A 21,855-nucleotide genomic window follows, 5' to 3' on the forward strand; every position below is an offset into this window, starting at 1 on the left:
TCAGGCAAACAGAGCAAGACGGCGAGCAGAATCAAGGTCGAGGTACAGGCAGGATCAACAACAGCAAGACTTACAGGCAAAAACATGGCAGGAACGAAACAGGCAATAAACACTGCAACGATCTTGCAAACAAGACAGAGACAAGCAGGGTTGATATATAGTTGATATACAGAGGCAATGGGTAGAGATGATCAGGTGGGCGGAAACAGGGCAGAGAGCGGGGCAGGGCTGGAACACAAGGAAAAACAAAAGCACATGGACACAATGACAGATGGGGAGAACAAAAACACAACAGCTAGGGGGCGGGAGTACTGACAGTATCTGAAAATAGACTGCACTCTTGTTTTCAAAGACTGCACTTCAGTAATATTCAGTAATATTTAGCTAAGGGCAGACATTTTTACCATAGCTGAAAGAGGTCAGGTACTAAATGCTTTTTTTCTGCCCTTTGTGTTGTCAGCATTTGAGGTATGTGTCTGTAATAAGTTTTCTGAAAGTCTGCTTTGAGTGCTGTGCAGTACTGCTCATACTGCCAGAACACTGTCAACACTGTTGAGACCCTTGTTGAGAACGTGTTGAGAACATGAATAAGTGGTGCATAAATGGATACAGAATCTGTAGCAACATTGGTCAAAAAGCCTCCTTGATTTCTATCTAAAGTGCCATCTCTAAATTTGTGATATAAGGGGGTAGCTACATTTTGAGAATCATTAGTTTAATGACATATTAAGTATTCTGTTTGATTCCCAATGAAGCTTCTAACTCACTTAACTCTGACAAGCCTGGCCCACACATTTGGAAGCTGATTTTGAAGAGGAGCCATTCTCATAATAATTATTTTTCTGTGTTTGCACATGTCTGAAGAGCAAGGCATTGCAGATTCTCATTAAATTTCATGACCCATACACTTAACTGAACTCAACAGATCCACCTGGATATTTCTGAAGGAGCTGATATTACAGTTAGTCAGCAATGAGAGGTCAAGAGAACCATGCCAATGAGATCAAATAAAGAATGAGCAGACATTAAACACACCCCTGGTGTAACATAGAAACATAACCAAAATTCCTGATGGATGTAGACCTCAGTTCAGTTGTCTCTGCCTTGAACATGAATCTCATCAGTTAAACACAACAGAAGCCAAAGCAGTCAGCAGACCACAGGGGGCAGGGTTCTCCATAATCAGTGACAGTGTAGGCCAAGCCTATTGAAATCATTATTAATTAAAGCCGCTTCCTGCTGCTTTTCCAGGGTCAGTTGATAAAGGTCTCATTTGCCTGATCGTGACCTCTATTAAAATATTCAACCCAGTATCTTCAGAAAAAGACCATCATCAGAAATCCTATGCACAGCTGAAGGGAGAAGCAACTGTATTTCTTTGGAATCAGGAGCTGATGAATGTGACAAAACTTCTGTGCATTAATAATCCATTTTTGTACTGCAAATGTCTTTTTATTGAGGTATAAGGTCTATATAAAATTGAGCTAGCATATTCAATGTTGCACATATGCTAAATAATTAATGCAGATGAGGGTGGAGCAGGTAACCCACTGGAGAGAGCAGTAGATATTGGAGTATAGCAATAAATCAAGAGAGAAGAGGGAGGGAGAGGAAAAAGGAGAAAATATGTTGTAGTCAAATATTGTGCTTTTGTGCATGCACACACACACACACACACACACACGTTGCATACACACACACACACACACACACACACACACACACACAAACACACAGCTGAAGAGGGAGTGAAATTAAGACAGAGAGTAAGTGAGTTGGAACTAATGTCACTGTAGAATGATGTTTAGCCAACACGCAGATTGAATGAAACACCATTGGCACAGGAGGCCTGGTGGGAGCCCTCAGCTTCATTTTCAGCTGGGAGAAAATTGCTCACTTGAAAACATTTATCCACTTAATGATAGCCACAATGAATACTTTTCAAACTTTGAGAGACAGCATCCCTCTCTGTCTCTACCTCACACTCCCCTGAGTGTCAACTCTAAGGTACTGTGTCTGTGTCACCAGCTAATGAAGCATTGCCAAAGGGTTAATTGATATAACCAGATGTTATTAAAAATAGAATGGCTGCCTTCTCCAATTTTCAGATTCAACTAGCCCAGTTTGATGTTACAGGTACAGCTACAGGTACAGGCTATGCTACAGGTACAGCATTTTCTCTAAAATGGATTAACAGATAATCCTTAAACAGATAAGCAAATTAAACACATCAGGGTTTAAATTTATAAAAATTACCCATGGACTCCATCCTGTAATAAACAGCCTCCCCAAACTACATAAAAACCCCACCCATGCTCCCCTGCAGTGCCCGGTTACACCACTCACTATGGATCATAGGTCATGCCACTGTCAAACAGTGATTATTCCCACACCTGACTGTATGCACGTTGTCTTCCTTTATCATCATTGCTCTTTCCTACACCAAAGCCATGGAGATAGAACAGGCCTATGCTCTTACCTCACTCAGTATCATTTCCCTATAAACAGATTTAATGTATACTGGTGGCATCAGTGCCTCAGCATACTGGTTCATCATTGGAGTGCATGACAAGATTCCCCTCATTGAAGTTATTGCAGTTTTACTTCATTTTGTCTGTGTTGTAACTCTGCTCTGTTTGAGGGAGAATACAGCCTTTCGGAAAAGAAATTCATTATTGCCACAAAGCCTTTCAGCTCCAATGTCTCCACATATGCCAACTGTCTGCTTTTCATAGGAACTACCAAATAAATACCTGTGCAAAGTTACAAATGTGGTGTCAATCTGATTCTCTAAAAATACATTTTCTTGATGCTCACATCTACAAAGTAGTAGGCAAATTGGACATGATCCTACTTACAAAACTCACAGATTGATTGCAATATGCTGTCAATCTGTGAAATATGGAAAGAACTGGCATCTGAAACATGCCTCCACATACTCCCCTTGAACAGTTATGCATAAACAGAAAAACTGGCACAATACAAACATTTTAAATGAAAGCTGCAGCTTGCTGGGTACATTTTAAAACAGAAACCATCATGACAATGTATTTACCAAAGCACTGGACCAAGCCAGACAAACCAACAGAGGTGATCTTCTCAAAAAAGAGCTGTGTTCATATTTGCAAAAAAAAAGTGTTTATCAATAGATATCATTTGTCAAACCAGGTCAAGGGAGTCCTTTTGGGAAAGTGGTGTGCTTTGCTGTGTGACCCTGCTGTCAATAACAGAACTGGCTCTTGACCCCTAGGGATCATTTTTCAACAGAGCAAGGACAGATCTGTTCGCTGAGCAGTGAAGTGAATACTTGCTTCATGGTTCTCCCAGTGGGAGCTATGCATGTGGCCTTTAACATGTATCACTTATGCACTGTCTACTCAAAATGGGTTAACTGTATGTGCCAAAATATTCAGGGTTCTTTAAATATGTCAGAAATCATTGAATCTTACTCCTCCAGACTGTCAATTCCTTGGGTATCAAACAATAATTGAACCTATGACAACTAATGACTCAATTCCATGTATGTTAACACATCCTCATACAAAAGTTCTAATATACCAATTCTGTAATACAATACCCTTGCTAAATTTTGAATTATGTCTATTTTTTTCAAGATATATTCATTTAGGTGATGATCTTATTCAGAACAACTTACACAGTGCATATAACACACTTGTTCACTGGACCTGGCAGTGGGCAATGAGTCAAGTGGAGTTGCATGATGTCAGAACCAGGAGGAGGCCAAAGTGTGGAGGGACATGGAAGATCAGCCAGGGTGACAGACAGGCAGAGTGACTATGCTGGGGGATGCTTAAGAGAAGTCTGTCATGTCCACCTGATAGGACAGAGAGTTACCTGCTGTGGGACCAAGGCAGAGCCAGAGGGGGGTGGAGATGAGTGAAGAATATAGGCTAGGAAGGCATTGATTAGGAAACTATTGTTAAATTAGTCACCAGTAATAGGTGTATGAAGAAGTCACCAGTAATTAGTCATGGCGTATGAAGAATTATGGAGCACAAAGCAAATAAATTTGCTGTTTACTGATAACTTCAATGTGGTTCTATCAATCAATCAATCCAATTTTGACAGCTGAGATTGTCAAGCACCTGGGTAGGCCTGCAGCTAAAATGAAACATAATCGTCTCAAGGTGCTTGCAGGTATGCCCAAAGATGTTCATTATATGAATACACAAAGGCACTGTTTTTCCTTACAGGAATAGGCACCTTGTCACACTTCTTAGCCCTAGCATTCTGCAGTTCAGATAGTGTTTCGCTGTTACTGTCATAGTAGAGCACTGCCCACTGCCTCACTTTATATGTTTATCATGGTTTAGTAAATTCTAGAGCACAATTATAACAAAAGTTACAACTGTAATAAAAGTTACATAAACTTTGGTATTTATACGACTTGGAGTGAAGATTAATGTTATAAAGGCTATGATTTTATGAGGACTGCTCCTTTAAGAGACTTAAGTTGTGTATAGTTATTATTGGATGTTTGCCTGATGACAGCTTCACCAGCCAATCACAGCACATCACTGGAAAAAGCTGCAAGTTTCAAGAGAGAGACATTGGGTGTTTCTCAAAGCCAAGGAAGGGTCCTTAATGGCTGCATTTCAAGGATGCTACATCATCGAATCCCACCAAAGGACTGTTCTGATGTTGAGGATCCTGCGAATTCTACCAAGGACAGAGTCCTTCGTTCAGACAATTTTCAAGGATGCATAGCATGTATCCTCAGCATCCTTAAAGCACCCACAATCCTATGTGTATGTATAAGAGTCTGTGGCGTGCATCTGAAGGCGGGACCTTTTCAATGCCGCACACCTGCACACTCGCTAGACTGTTCCATTATCTGTTCTCTGAATGCTAGGAAGGAGTCTTGCCTAGCCTCTGAAGGACCTGACTTGGAAGGACCCGTCCTACTAAGGAAGCATCCTTGACTTTGAGAAACAGCCATTACTTGCACTGAGTCTGTTCTGCTGCGTGCTTTCTTGAAATTGAATTTTCTTTCTTGTACATATGTCTTGCTGTTCAAATTGTTTGTGCTTCCTAGCACAAGCCTAGCACTTGTATCAGTAAACAAAGTTTGAAATGTGGTCTTATTGGTATTAGCTTTAAATTGTAATAGTTGCAGATAATTTTCCTTGTTAAAAGACACATATACGCTGTTTATATGTATGTAAAAGGAAGCATTACTGTCCAATATGTGTACACAGAGTGCGTCAATGTGTTACTTTTGTATTCTCATCCCGTGTAAAGGATCCGACTACACCACCCTGGGAATTTCACCCAAGGAAATATTTGCCTAAAATCAGTCCCATTAACCCAAAAGGCACTCAGGTTCGTATACTAATGAGCAGGAGACGTGGTTCCATCCATTAATGATCTTTTATTAACAATATCAAAAAAAACAAACAATAATAAAAAAGGGCCTTCAGTTACACAATCCACCATAGATCACAGAGGGACAGGGATAATCCTGAGAGCTGAGGCTTACCGGTGGAGGGACAGGCTAGCTAGGGGAAGGGAGGTATCCCAAAGAAAAGCCACCCCAAATCACACATGCCCACACATCCACACACAATAGTGAAGGGTCAAACCAACGATGTACAGGTGAAGACGGCACACAGGAAAGGGGGATACCGCCACCAGAAGAAACCAGCCTGCCCCCCACTTTAGGCTCTCAGCTTCTGCAAAACAGGGAAAAGAATGCATACAATGAGTGGGGCAACACACCTAAACACGTAACAACCAGCGCACCGAAACTGCAGTTGACCAAATGCTGAAACAATAAACACTGGTAATCAGCAGCTATAGAAAAGGCCTCCTGCCAGTGGTGCAACACAAAATAAAAGAAAAGAAAAACCAAATAGACTGGCGTAGGCCAAGGGCTGAAACAATGACACTGGCTATCAGCAGCTGTAGTAAAATGCCCTCCTGCCAGAGATGAAATTAAATACAAAAAAGATAACAAAAAACATAGGCAACACTACACAGAATAATATCAATTGCACAAGATGGTCAAACAAGCAATTTACAAATTAGAGAGGGGAGGAGATAATTAAAAGGAATAAACCCCACTCGCAATGCACCCTCACATGCATGCAACTGCAACAGACTCACAGGGGTAGCAAGCAACTAACACCATGAAGGGAAAAGGATTTCAAACCAACAAGCAGCTAAAAGCGAAGCCAGCTATAGTGGACGTTAGCTGTAGGCAAAGCAGCAGCGTTCTTGCAGCGGGAGCCACAGTAGCACTTGTAGTTCCCCAGTCGTTACTAGACACCAACCCCGGGCTACGGTCCCTGTAATACATGATAAAACATCAGGCTTAAAAACAAGGATGATAAAGAGATTAAAACTAGCGCCATAATACGCTACATACCGATCAGGCGGCGTCTACTTGCTCAGGGAAGGGGAGAGCCTATTGTGCTAACTTGGCTACTAACCGCGGTTACCTATAACAAAACACTTGGTTTACTACATGCAACATAAGGGAACATCACAAGGGAAATAGGTGCACATACCAGCAATGATCTGTAAAAAGGTAGCTTCCAAGGGAGATCCACCATAAAAGGACCTGCGAAATCATAAGTAGCCAATATAACAAGAGTAAACGATAAACAAAGGAAGCAGAGAAACGCGGATAAAACTCCAATACCTGCGACCAAGGCGGAAATCAGGTAAACAGGAAACGGGGCGTGCACTTGACGTCGAGCGTGAACTTAGACAAGTTACCTTTCCTCATATAGGAGTACCCAAGTATAATGATTGGCTGGTAATTGCGGAGTGGTTAAGGAAGCAGAGCAGTGCACCTAAATAGACCGAACAGGAATACAACACATCCATCCTGCTACAATCAGCTAAATTAGCAGCTGGCCGCCTTGTTAGAAAACACGAGAACAGTACTGCTTGATTTGTTATTTAGATGTTATTGTTTAATTCCTTGAAGTGCAGTTATGATTAGTATGTTTATTACTGTTTAGTGTTTATATTGTATTATGGGGTAAGCTAGTTTTATTAGGATCTTTCTATGCAAGTATTATGTAAAGAGAATAGCAGTATTTGCAATGTACATATTAATGATTGATTGCAGATAATGTTGTATAAGGAGAAATCTGTATGTTACTCATAATATTGTTTTTTTTGTCCTTTTCTTTATTAGACCACACACACGCACACACACACACACACACACACACACACACACACACCTACAAATACAAGTAATCCTGTGCATTAAGGACTAAATAATATAAGTTTCACATTTCACAAAGTCTTCACAACATTAAATGGTCCTTCGAGCCAGATAAGAGTCAGTTACCACAAAAGGATGTCTTGGACCTATCCCTTCAAGGAGGTGAAAGAGGGGGAGTCACGTGGGATCGCCGAACAAGATGGCTGCTCACTAGAAGTTGTCCATAAGCCTCACCAATATAATGTAATTTATCCGTCAATATCTCCTTATTTGTGGTTATTTTCAAATTCAACAACAATCCTTTAATAGTCTTTTCGTCAGTTTGACCGTCAAATACAACCTATGGCTTCATCCTCCAAATATTTCAAGCCCACACGTGGTAAGCCTTCCCTGGATGCTGGTGGTGCTAGCCCGAAAAGTTCTGAGAAGAATGCTAGCCTTGAAAACCTTTTGGCCGAAGTGAGCAAGATGAGCTCCACGCTTAATACAGTGGCCACAGACGTGTCAACGATTAAAGAAACAACAACGGAACTGAAAAACACTGTAAGTGCCATGCAAGAACGATTGACTGAGGCAGAAACCCGAATATCCGATGTGGAAGACACCACACAACAGCTTGTCAATGACCGCGAGGCACATCGTAAGCGAATTGACATGTTATGGAGCCGTGTGGAAGACTTAGAGAACCGAAGTCGCCGCAATAACATTAGGTTGCTTGGCTTGAAGGAGGGCAAGGAGGGGAACAATATAAAGACTTGCATCGAAAAGATCCTGTCTGAGGGCTTAGGCATGGATATCGACAGTGAATTTGAAATTGAGAGGGCTCATCGTTCCCCTGGAATTCGTCCGGAGGAGAACAAACCTCCGAGGTTAGTAATGATTCGATTCTTGCGCTCCTCCGCGAGGGATAAAGTGCTTAAAGCAGCGAGGGAAAAAGGTGGAGCAACGTGGAGTGGATGTAACCTCTCGCTTTTCCCTGACATGACAAGAGACCTGGCTGAGAGCAGAAAAGCCTTCACAGCGGCCAAACAACTACTGCACGCCAAGAAAGTGAAGTTCACCCTCGCCTTCCCTGCGACACTCCGGTTTACATGGATGGGGAGGAGCAGAAAGTTTCAAGATGCGTCGGAGGCTGTCGAGTTCATTGAACAACGAATGACAGAGGCAGAGAGCGATGAGAGAGACAACGTCAGTGAGGATTGATCCAGTATAGACAGTTACCACTAAGGGACACTTTGAGAAAGGTATGGTGTGGTTGGATAACTTGTGAAGCTGTCTGAACCTAGGAGACTAGTTGGACGTTCCACAGACCAGCTCAACTTTTTGTTTTGTTTTTTCCTTTTTATTTTTTATTTTTCTACATTTGGACAGATTTAACAAGGAAGAGTCTCTAGTTAAGAGTCTCTTAAGTATGACTACTGTTTCAGTTAGGGGGTTTAATGATAAGGGGGGGATTATTTTGACCAGTTTGGTCATGCTTGTTCTCTGTCTAGTTATAGACGTTTTGGAATTGTTCAGCGATGGTACAACAACAGCTTTGAAAATGATATTGTTTTATGAAGGTCAGACAAATTTGAATTGCTTTTATTTGCCCATATACATTTTTATTTACTTTAAAAGCCTGAATGGCAAATAGCTCCTATGTTAAGGTAGTGTCCTGGAACATTAATGGCTGCAGTAACCCTGTAAAAAGAAAAAAAGTGCTTTCATATCTTAAACTTCAACAAACAGACATAGCATTTATTCAGGAGACACACTTAAAAGATGATGAGGCTAAAATTTAAAAGAGATTGGGTAGGACAAGTTTTCTACAGTTCTTTCTCAAGCAAGAAAAATGGAGTTATTATTTTAGTACACAAAAGGTTAAATTTCTCACTAGTAAAGGAATTTGCGGATGTTAATGGCAGAATTATTTGCCTTGAAACCATCATAAATGGCATGGAACTAACACTGTGTAACATTTATGCCCCCAACAAAGAAGAGCCATCTTTTTTCCATGAGGTTAATAGAATATTGGGGAATGCACAAGGACAAGTGCTATTAGCTGGAGATTTTAACCAGGTTCTTGATAGTGCATTAGATAAAAGCAGATTTTTCCAATCTTCCATACCTAAGGATAGAGCAGCTATTCATATGCTAATGAAAGACAATGGTTTGATTGATATATGGCGTGTGGTCAATCCAAGTAAACGAGACTATTCTTTTTATTCTCACTGCCACAAGTCCTATTCACGTATAGATATCATTTTAATCTCTCAGAATCTAATCAATGCTGTAATTGACAGCAACATTAATGCCATCTCTCTGTCAGATCATGCACCTGTTGTACTCTGTATAAAAATACATCCAGACAGACTCAGGTGAGGTAGATGGAGAATGAATACCTCCATGCTGCAAGATGAGGTATTTCATAATGAACTGGCAAAAGATCTATCATCATTCTTTGAGATCAATATAGGTAGCACAGACAGTATGGCAATGGTTTGGGAGGCCTCAAAAGCATATATTAGAGGTAAAATTATAGCACAAACGTCTAAAAAGAAAAAAGAGCATATTAACACCATTAAAAAATTAGAAGCAGATTTAATCATAATGGAAAGAAAACTGGCAGAACATTACTCTGATAGTCTGTTTAATAATATTTGTAGAAGTAAACTTAAATTACATGAAATATTTAACAAAAAAGCGGAATATGCCCTATTTAGGTTAAAAACAACATTTTATGAAGCAGGAGAGAAAACGGGAAGACTCCTGGCGAGACAGCTCAAAGAGCAAAGTTGTGCTCATGTAATTCCTGCAATTAGAAGAGGGGGCTCACTAGTAACATCTTCCAAAGAAATTAATGACATCTTTAAAACATTTTATGAGGAGTTGTATAGGTCAGAAGGCATGCCTAACAAACTATCACTGCAGAACTTCTTCCTTAACATAGCTCTTCCATGCTTGTCACCTGCACAGGTGGGAAGTCTTGATAAACCTGTGTCTCAGGAGGAGGTGAAGAAGGCTATTAGATCTATGAAAACAGGGAAGTCACCTGGAACCGACGGGTTTCCTGTTGAATATTATAAAGAATACATAGATATACTTACCCCTGTCTTGACTAAAGTGTATGAAGAGGCCTTTCAGAAAGGCTCTCTTCCACCATCTCTGAATGAAGCGCTCATTTCAGTGATCCCTAAGAAAGGCAGAGATCATACTGATCCTGCCAATTTCAGACCAATTAGCCTAATTAATGTGGACAGCAAAATACTGGCCAAAGTACTAGCTATGAGGCTGGAAACAGTATTACCAGACATTATACATCCAGACCAGGTTGGTTTCTTACAAGGCAGGTCGTCTACAGATAATTTAAGAAGGCTCATGCACTTAATGTGGTCCAATTCCTCTAACACTGCGCCAGTGGTGGCCATTTCATTGGACGCTGAGAAGGCCTTTGACAGGGTCGAGTGGGGTTTTCTTCACTCGGCCCTGTCAGAATTCGGGTTTGGAAATGGTTTCATGAAATGGATTAAAATACTGTATAGTAATCCTAAGGCAGCAGTTATGACTAATGGGGTGATCTCACCATTCTTTAATCTCTCCAGAGGAACACGACAGGGGTGTCCCCTATCACCACTTCTATTTACAATTGTCCTTGAACCTTTGGCGATAGCCATAAGAGCAAACTCCTTCATCAAAGGAGTGGATGGAGGTGGTAGTGAGCATAAACTAATGCTTTATGCTGATGACATTCTTTTTTTGACTAGTGACCCACAAAACTCCCTACCTGCCTTGATGAGCACTATTAGTCAATATTCTCAGCTCTCAGGCTATAAAATCAACTGGACTAAGTCTGAAGCAATGCCAGTGTCCAAATATTGTTATCCACAGGTAATCACTCAATATAACTTTAAATGGTTGTCAAAGGGCATGGTCTACCTGGGCATCAAGTTGAGCCCAGACTTTGACGAGATGATTGCCTTGAACTATGAACCACTGCTTCAAAAAATTAAGACAAACATAGGAAAGTGGGGGAAGTTAAATCTGACCTTGTGTGGTAAAGTGAATGTCATTAAAATGGTGATTGCTCCACAGTTTAATTACATATCCATGATGCTCCCCCTCAGCATACCAGACCACATTTTTAAACAGTATGACAATCTCATCAAAGAATTCCTTTGGGCAGGGAGAAAACCTAGATTTAAACTGAGCAAATTATTTGCACCCAAGGATAAAGGTGGGCTAGGCTTACCCAATATTAGACTGTACAGCCTATCTTTTGAAATGGCAAAGATTGCTAAACATTGGAGTGGAATGATGTCTGGCTTAAAATGGGCCACTATAGAAGAGACTCTTGCCACACCCTTTCATCCTATACAGACATTATCCCAACAGGTGACTAACTCTGAGGAGGATAGAAACCCAGTCTTTAAACACTCAAGGGAGGTTTGGGTGAAAATTCATAAGTTATACAAACTGTCTCATTACAAACAGCAATATGCCTCACTATGGCATAACCCAGAAATCAAAATTGGGAAACGAACAGTGTTTTGGAAAAAGTGGCTAGAGAACGGAATACACACAATTAATGACCTTTACAAAGAAGGCACTATTAAATCCTTTGCTGAGTTAGCCCAGGAGTACAATCTGCAAGAAAAGAGTGACTTCTGGAAGTATTTGCAGATCAGAAACTGCATATTAAAAATACCTCAACCAAATGACATTGACAACCCAATTGTTGACTATCTCCGATTGCCATGTAATCATAAGGCTTCAGTGTTTTACAATAGCTCGATTTGTTTGACCAGTACCTCATGTGAAACCTTAAGAATGATCTGGCAGAGAGATCTGGAATGTGACATAGACAAAGACACTTGGGAACATATTTTGGCTGATAATGGTAAATATATCAAAGAAATTAGATGTAAATTTATTCAATACAAAATCCTACACAGGTTTTACTGGACACCATGTAGACTTTTTAGAATGGGTTTAATGAATAATAATATCTGCTGGAAATGTAAAAAGGAAACTGGCACGCTTTTACATCTCATATGGGACTGTGCCATGGTTAAACCATTCTGGTGTAACATATTGAAGTTCTTGGAGAAATGGACAACAATAAACCTCCCAATATGCCCACGTTTGTGTCTTCTAGGAGATAGAACCGTAATACCTCAACTGACAAAAGATACACACACTGTGCTGATAGTAGGGCTAACATCAGCTGCTAGAATTATACTAAGACATTGGAAGTCACCTGATAAGCCGACATTCCAAGAATGGAAAGTTTTGATGACTGAAACTGTGTCATATGAGGTCATGTTGACCAGAATAAGAGGCAAAAGGCCTGAAGTGTTGAGCAGTTGGGACTTCTTTCAAGAGTACCTTACCTCTGATTAGTGGCATAAGTGTAAGAGACTACCACATAGCTGAACATTCTCTTTGTAAATTATGCATATTAAGGTCATACTTTGTATGTTGTAAAACTTGCATGCAGATGTATACAATATATGGATATTGTCTTTATCCAGGAGCACTTTCTAATTTCTAACTTTAATGTCTGACCATGTGTTTTACTCTTTATTTTCTATATGATGTACAACATGAGTTATGCACCATCTTTGTTTAAAAAGTTAAAATAAAAACTTAAATTACAAAAAGGAGGTGAAAGAGGAAGAACCTGTTGTTTGCCCCAAACATAGGCTGCACACTCCTAGGCATTTGGAGTACTTCGACGTCAGATATTTTGGTCACGCTGACCACAGAAGAAGCCCACCACCAGTTACCTCACCTCGCACTGTACACCAACTAGATCCTAGAGAGCTGTAATCAAGATGGGAGGGACCAGTCGAGTGGACACCCTCCAGGCCAGAGGGAATTCGTATACCACCTTTGGAGGAATTCAAGACACCCCTCATGCCACGTAGACGCCACTCACCGTGAGCCAGTGACGAATTACTGAATGCCAATAGGGGACTGCAAGAAGAAAATATGCATCTCACCAACAACATGAAGCATCTTATGGAGATTGTTAGCTCCCTGCAGCAACCAAACCCACTGATACCAGCCCGGCAACCATCTCCAGAAGGAGCAAAGCCATCAGTGCAGTGTCCGCGGTCCCTCCCCCCATGACGACAGCCAGCACCTTCTCAGGAGGAGCAACAAGCTCTGCCTAGCCCATCTGGGATGCCACCTCATCCTTCACCATCATGTTCCCTTTATATCCCTGAGTCAGAGTACAGAGATCCTCCTATACCTGCCCCATACACCAGGGCCGGCCCAGTGTCAGCTAGTCCACGAAGAGAGATGCAGCAGAACTTTAGCTATGAGGAGGAGAGAGAGAGATTACACTTAGGGATTCTCTTCTTATAGTAACACGAGATAGACTGCCTCCAATCCAGTCACTCCAGGCTGGTGCTCAGATGGAGGACCTAACAGTGCAAATTGAAGGAATAAGGACTGGAACCACTGAAGCTCATCGATCATCTCCTCCGGTCCACTCCAGTCATCAGTTTCATGAACGTCCTGCCACTCCAAGGAATGTGGGTGAGCAAGTACTGGAGCACCAGCACCACTTTCATCATTCCACCTCACCCAACCTGCAAGAAAAGAGCTACAGAGGTCCTAAGCCCACTATACCTGACTTCGTGCATATGCTATCCTCAACGATCATTCAAACAGGACCATCATCCCATCTGCAGCAGCACAGCAGTTAGGACTTCGGGGCTGCTCAGAAGACCTTGCTCTCAGGACAGTGTGATAGGATATCAGAATCATCAACGGCAAATCGGTGTCCTTTTCGGTCTCCCCTGTCTCTCATCCCCTTAAGTCATTCAAGATTCAAGGTGCCTTTACTGCTGATAATCTGGAGTTGGTAGAGCATTCACATCCTGTGCCTGTACTGCAGAAGAAGTACAAGCACTTGCAAGGTCTGCCCCTTCAATCATTCTATCAAGTCCATCCACTACTACTCATAGGCTCTGACTACCCTCATCTTGTAACACCTGTTGAGCCAGTGCACCTAGGGTGTCCGGGTGGTCCTGCTGCCATTAAAACCAGACTTGGCTGGACACTTCAGGGGCCAGCAAATGTTCTGCGCCACCAACTGCTCACACAGCAGCAGTGCTTATTCACGTTGACAAGCACTCCTGATGCTGATCTCCTTCAGCATGTGGAAAGACTGGCAGCTGGATATTCTTCCCTACCGAAATGAGAAGCTCGTGACCAGGCCAAAGGAAGATCAGGATGCACTTAAGCTGCTGGAGAAAAAAATGGTGAGAGTGGATGTCAATGGAGTTCTCAGGTATGCCACTTCACTTCTGCATTCCAAAAACATGGTCAGTCTCCACACACCAAAGGAGGCAGTGCTTCCCCACTTAAGAGGCACTGAAAAAAGACTGGTACAAGATCCAAAGAAAGGAGCCGCTTATCAAGCAGAAATTGACAAGCTGGAGCAAGCTGGATACATGACTCAACTGTCACCTAAAGCAATCATAAGGGGTAAGGACCAGTGATACACACCACATGGCTGAACACAATGGAAAGTATAGGATAGTGTTCAACTGTTCCTTCAAATACAATGATGACAGCTTGATTGACCTCCTGCTGCCTGGACCAACTCTTGGCCCTGCACTCCTAGGTGTCTTATTACGTTTCAAGGAACACGCTGTTGCTATAAGCAGTGACATTAAAGGGATGTTCTACCAGGTCCGCCTTCTTCCAGAAGACTGACCTCTCCTTAGGTTTCTCTGGTGAGAGAACAGAGCCCTGACCTCTTGGAATGGCAGGTGCTGCCATTTGGAACAACATGTAGCCACTGCCGTGCGACATATGCCTTACAGCGACACGTTCACGATCATAGCCAGTCAAACGAAGAAGGGAGAGTGTCTGTAGAAAGAAACTTCTACATGGACAATTGCCTCCAGAGCTTGAGATCAGCAGAGAAAACTAAGAAGCTGGTCAACAAACTCAAAGCCCTTCTGTCCTTAGAAGGCTTTGAACTGTGGCAGTGGGCAAGTAATGTTGAATCAGTTGTTGCCCACTTACCTCCAGAGGCCAGATCAGGAAACAATGAACTTGCGCAGCATGATTAGATCAACAAGAACACATGCTGGACCTCTGTTGGCATTGCCAGGCAGATACCCCTAGGCTACAGACACCGTCCTGTGGATGGCTCCGCACCCACCATGCACCACATCTACTGTACCCTAGCAAAGCAGTATGATTCCATTAGATATCTGGTACCTTTCACCACCCATGCAAAGATAATTGTTCAGCATATGTGGGACAAAAAGTGAGGATGGGATGACCCCCATCTACCCGAAGAACTCTTAAACCATTGGTGCATGTGGAAAGAAGAGCTCCAGCACATCAGGCAGATCACTCTGTCCCAATGTTATGTGAGTCAAGCAAGGGACACCACTTCAAATCACAGAGATGTACATATCTTTTGCGATGCGTCAGAGAGTGCATATGGCTCAGTCGCTCATCTATGAACAGAGAACGCAGAAGGTAAAGTTGAAGTGGCTTCCTCACTGCCAGATCAAGAGTTGCACCAATGAGACATCAGTCTATTCCCAGACTTGAGCTCTGTGCTGCCCTTACTGGAGCTCAACTGGCTAGAGTCCTGGAGAGAGAGCTCACCACCAGCCTACACCAGATCATCATGTGGTCAGACTCCACCACCGTGTTGAACTGGATCCAGTCCGACTCATGTAGATATAAAGTCTTTGTGGGAATCAGAGTGTCTGAAATTCAGGAACTGACTAACACTAAAGCATGGTACTATGTGGAATCTGAGAATAACTGAGCGGATGACATCATCCATGGTAAGCCTCTTCAAGCTCTTGTAGGTGACAACAGATTGAGCCAAGGACCATTATTCGTCAAACGTCCCCCAGAAAAGTGGCACAGTTCTTGAAACTGAATAAGTACTTAAAAGGGTAAGCATCTGTGGGCTTTCAACCACAATACCTAATACTGTACCTCACCTGGATGAATGCCAGACATTTCAAGAGCTTCTAGAGGCTACTGTCCGATCCAGTCATGGGGCGGCAGATCAAAGCAGCGTGCTGTTGGCATCCAGCTATCAAGAAGCTGAGCCATCTATCCTGCGTCAAATCCAAAGGGATTGTTTCCCTGAGAAGTTTCACTTGCTGCAGTCTGTAAGCCTGTACTTCCTCAAGTTGCCTCCTTACCCTTGCCCCAGAATTTGACAGACATATTGAGAGTCATCAAAGTAGGAGGGTTGTAGAAGGTGAATATCTTGATTTGGACAACATCCACCCGATTGTGTTGGATTCTAGGCACCCTGTGACAAGACTGATTATCAAGGACTGCAATGAGACACTATGCCACCCAGGCCCAGAGAGAGTTTTTGTGGAGCTCCGCAGATGTTACTGGATCATCAGAGTTAGAGAAACAATGCACTGTTTTCAGCGGTCATGTCACAGAGTGCGGCAAGTGGCAGGAAAGCCCCAAAGTTCCCAAGATGGCAGATCTATCCCCCTTCCAGATTGCGTTTATTCTGGCCCCCTTCTACTCCACTGGAGTGGACTGTTTTGGCCCCTTCATAGTCAAAGTTGGGCATCAGAATGAGAAGAGGTGGGGCATCCACCTCAACTGATGTTGAATCAGCTCAGAATAAATTTCACAAAGGCTGAATAACAAAGCAGCAGTAAACATAGTTAATATAGTGAATACATTAACAATAATGGCAAACAAATTTTGAAGTGAAATGGAAATGCATATTAAAACAAAAAAGGTGTCATTACCCAGTTTTCCCCTCTAAGTGTCTGGTATTGCATCTAAATTCAGCTCTACATTGCTTTTTATTGCCACTTTCAGTTTCCTTGATTGTCATGAATTACATTTCTCTCGTGTGCTCTCTCTACACATATTTATTCATACCCTTGATTAAACAGAAAGAAAAACATGATATAGCAGAAAAAAATGTGTGTATCGGAATATTCTTCTACTTAATAGACATGCACAGAACAAAGTCTTATTTTTCAACAAAAACAGTTCACATGGCATGGTTTACACTTAGAAGATGCTCCCTCATATAGAGTACATAATAAAAATGTTTGATTGCGTAGAGGGTTCATCTGCCTCATTGATGTCACAGGCATGGATTTGCGTGGCAGAGGGCTCAGTCTCTTCGTGATATGTTAATGTTGCAGAGTCAGAAATCAACCATGTGTTTCCTCTGTTGCAGTCTCTAAAGACAGTGAGGCTGAGAAAGAGAGGAGAGAGAAACAACTCCCTCCCTTGGGATTAAAGCATTATTGTTCACATTGCCTTGCTCTCTGCTTCTCTGCTCTTGGAATGAACTGACAGGGCTTATTTATAGCGTTTACAGGGGCACCAGAGCCAGTACTGAATTGTAAGTCAGTACTGAATTGTGGAGATGTAACCCCACTGCAAAGTCTGTGCTGCATTCCATTTCAGCTGTGACACAGTTTGTGACTTTGCAGTAGTGCTGTCCTACAGATTTTAACTGTACACTTCCCATGCACAGGAAGAAAAAATATATGTAACATGTGGACAAACTGATCCCCATTCACCTTTAAGTGTATGTCTGGGTAAACACATTGAAAATCAGTTCTTGGGACTAGTGTTTAGAAAGAGATGTGAGCCACTGCTGACAGCCAGGCCCAGATCAGTATTACGAGTTGGTGGGGCACCCTGCCTGCCATACAGCACTTGAATAAGTACAGCCTTTTTTGGAGTGACACACAGTAATAACAACTATAACCTGAGGTCTGGATCAGTTAAAACTACACAATAAATTGACACATTGGTAGCATCGTTCTTTCTTCCCTATTTTCCTATGCTTCTTGCGTCTTAATTTTTCTATCATGTCATGTTTGTCTCAAATCTCTAATACCCCTTAATAATACTTCCCACCATTGTCTGCCTGCCTATAGGCTTAAAAAGTTAGCATATCCATGAATGGCTACACAATGTTCATCATAGACAATTTCGCATTTACTGCCTCCTCAACTTGCAAAGCATGTGCCAGCTTTACTGGTACAGCTACTGTGGAAGTGACAGTATGTCCACTTTATCCCATCAGAATACTGATAGAGCATAAACTGCGCTCTTCTTTGTTAAAGTACTACTAATGCTGTGTAGGCTACAGTGCCGTCCATTCCATTCAATTTTTATTTGTTCAACTTTTACGGACAGTAACACATAAATTGCTTTTAATCTGAAACGCGATCTCACGGGAAGTGATGGTGCAGTTTCACGACTTCTCACCCAACCAAGGACAGCTACAGTAAACAGGAAATGCCCCCCCCCCCCCCCCCCCCCCCCCCCCCCCCCCCCCCCCCCCCACCCCCCACAGCGATGCTACTAAAACCGGGTGCATTCCTTTACTCTTTCTCTTGCTTTGTACATCCGAGAAGACGGACGTATCCACTACATACCACTTTTGAGACGTCTGTTGTGTTTCATTTATCACTATTCATTCATCCCATTCCCCACTGATCAGACTCTCCGTAATCCTCCCAGCCTCTTCCTTTCTGCATAGATGTATTTGTGTGTGTGTTTGATTGTTTTTCAATGTGTGTGGGCAAGATTGTGTTAAGTAGGTTAGTTAACTTTGAGGTTTGTAAAGGCTCGAATTGTAATAGCCATGTCCTCTGTCTCTCCCACAGCTAGGGGGTTGTGGGATACTGGGGGTGGGGGTGTGGCTGTCAGTCACTCAGGGCAACTTTGCCACCCTGTCCTCCTCCCTCCCATCCCTTTCCGCCGCCAACCTCCTTATAGCCGTGGGGACAATTGTCATGGTGATCGGTTGCCTGGGCTGCGTGGGAGCTGTGAAGGAAAGTCGCCCCCTGCTGTTGAGTGTGAGTACCCACAACCATACTTGAATTCTGCCTTGTTTAATAATCAACGAATATTATTGCTGGTATATATTTTTTTTACAGTTTTTTTTACAATGCAGTGGAGTATTGAGGATTAGGCAGCTCAATCCAGTGCTAAACAAAAGCAGACGGAGATCAACCCTCAAAATGGGGCATCTATAAATTGCCATGTCATAAGCTGCATCTTAATTAGTTTTGGCTTTGGCACTTTCAAAAGGTTGATTGTGCATACAGTCACTGACAAATATGCTGACATGTTTAACAGAAATATGTCTGTTTAATCATTTAATTTTGAATTACTTGTCTTAACTGCATGCAGATTTTAAAGGCTACCAAATTAACTCAATTAGGAAATGGATCAAAAAGAATGAATCATACTTATGAGAGCCAAAACTAAACATCAACAAACAAGTGAATGTACTTTACTGGGTATAGAGAAGCTGGCTGACACTTCTCCCATAAATGAGCCAAGAGAACAAAAGGTTAAAACAAAATTTTAAAATACAATGAACCAAACAAAGAAACCAGCCTATCCAAACCACCAGCAGGGACAAAGTGAGCCTTCCCTCCTGCTCTCTAGCCACACCTGTATTTAATATGCCTTCAATTACTCAGGTGTGACTTGTTAGCCAATAGGCCAGCTCCCCAAGCAAGTCACACACATGTGACCAATTAACCAATAATTGACACAATTTACACTTAGGGAGAAGTGGTAAAGGCTCTCCTTCACACTGGGTTTGCATCAACCCAACCTTTTTTCCATGTACAGTTTGGTCTGTAAAATCTCCCTTGATGACGTTAAATACTATGAATTAATATCGGATTATTTCAGAATACAACTCTCTCAGACTACCATTTCAGAATTCTTAAAAACAATACTACAACACTGCTACAACAGGCTGATTCCCAAAAGCTTTTAGTCCTAAAACCTAGCCTTAGGTTTTACAATCATTTAGCTTCAGCTTTCTTTGTAAAGATACAAAGGTGCAAATAATGTGGGGACTGAACGCTCATGTGGTATTTTGTCAGAAATCTCCTTAACACAAGAAAATAGAGAAATACAGCATCTTTATGTTTCTCATGCACGCACACACACACACACACACACACACACTCAATCTCTCTTTCCATCTCATTCCCTCATTCTACATTCTGAGCAGCAACAAGGGCTGTTCTGCAGTCCAATGCCCTGTATATAGATAGACAGATATTGTAGATAGATAGATAGATATACTTTATTCATCCCCTTGGGGAAATTCAGGTGTCCAGTAGCTCACTTGAAGTAGATTAGAGACAATACAAGAATTATTTCACAGACAGTACAATACAATGAAAGCGTTATTGCACAGACAATACAAACATTATTGCACAGAGCCCAGTGGGTGAGGGTGGTGGGTATGGAGTGAGGGGGGGGGGGGGGGGGGGTTGGGGTGAGAAAGAGAGAGAGAGAGCTGTTGGCTATTGGCTCTTGGCTATTGGGCATTGGCTAAGGTGTTGTACAGCCTGATGGCAGTGGGGACAAAGGATCTCCTGAACTGTTCAGTCCTGCAGTGCAGTGAAGTGAGCCGTCTCCTGCAGCTGCTTCTCTGGCCTCCCAGGATGTTGTGGAGGGGGTGATTGTTATTGTCTCAAATTTGAAATATGCTGTCAGTGAGGTATTGTCATTGTGCACAAGAAATTTCAGAATGATTGATGCAACAGTGAATGATATTTGCATATTACTTAGTAAATGAAGCAACTTGATTGGCTTGTGGTGGCCATGTTCTTTGATATAACAACTTTTCCTTCATAAATTAGGCAGAGGTCTGTGCAGAGTTTGTGTTAGACTTTCTCGTTGTCTGTCATTTTGATGGACAGGGTCGTGAAAATTCCGTCATAATCTATTATTACCCGTCATTTTAATTTTCATTTTTTAATTATAGTAAGACATATTTATTAGCATTTAATTTTCATTCATTCATTTTCATTTTTTAATAATTAATATACAGAACAAGCTTATAGACTGTATTTATAAGGGCATGGAGAGAAAAGATGAACAGAGATACCAAAACCCTTACAAGTTCTTATACGACTGGTATCGACCGGACCGAATCGCAACGCAGATTTTAGTGGTGCCACTTCTGTGCCACTTAAATGCTTGAGCGATTGAAATATTTGCCGTATGGTGCTCCGAAATGGACGTTACAGAACTATTATTTAGTGTTAAATTATTGTAGTTGGGTTAAGTTTTATTTTATGTAAAGTGTTTTGTATTTATTTATATTTATATATTTAAGTATACTTTAAACTGTTAACAGTTAATATATTGTTCAATTTCAAGTTCAATTTTGCTTTAGCAATAAAAAATTTGTTCTTTAATGTCATCGACCGTCATTTTGTGCTTTTTTTTAAACCCTTAACGGTCCTCACATGTAACTTATTTTCAGTGGTGGGCCTTTAGGGCCAGCAGGGCCTTCTCTGCTGGCCCTATAAAAATAAAATCAAGTGTGTGTAAAATGTCTTTCTTGAGTATTTAGTTATCACTTTCGTTAGTGTAATGTCCACAAAATTGCTCATGGTTAGTTTTGTTATGGTTGAACTGGAATATCCTACATCAAAAAAGTCACTTAAACAGTGATTTCAGCTCGATGGGACCAGCACTACAGATACTGCTAGCCTTTTGTTGAAAGACCACACATCTGATTTATAACAAGCATTAGTGACAGAATCATCAGCCAATCAAATTTTGATGTTCAATGACAGGACGCCCTCTGGGCCCAGCAATGTGCCCAGTGCTACCCCCAATTTTCGACATGAATT

General features: G+C 41.8%; 1 protein-coding gene across 2 annotated transcripts in view; it reads left to right on the plus strand.

The window, feature by feature from the left end:
• The window catches only part of tspan4a (tetraspanin 4a), a 116,089-nt gene that overhangs the window by 45,970 nt on the left and 48,264 nt on the right, over positions 1–21,855 (plus strand). For both annotated transcript variants that reach the window (XM_036535118.1, XM_036535117.1), the window contains one exon: positions 18,847–19,038. In XM_036535118.1, the coding sequence (XP_036391011.1) occupies positions 18,847–19,038 (192 nt within the window). The remainder of the gene's footprint in view (positions 1–18,846; positions 19,039–21,855) is intronic.

Source organism: Megalops cyprinoides, chromosome 8 (assembly GCF_013368585.1).
Source record: "Megalops cyprinoides isolate fMegCyp1 chromosome 8, fMegCyp1.pri, whole genome shotgun sequence".
NCBI classification, from domain to species: domain Eukaryota; kingdom Metazoa; phylum Chordata; class Actinopteri; order Elopiformes; family Megalopidae; genus Megalops; species Megalops cyprinoides.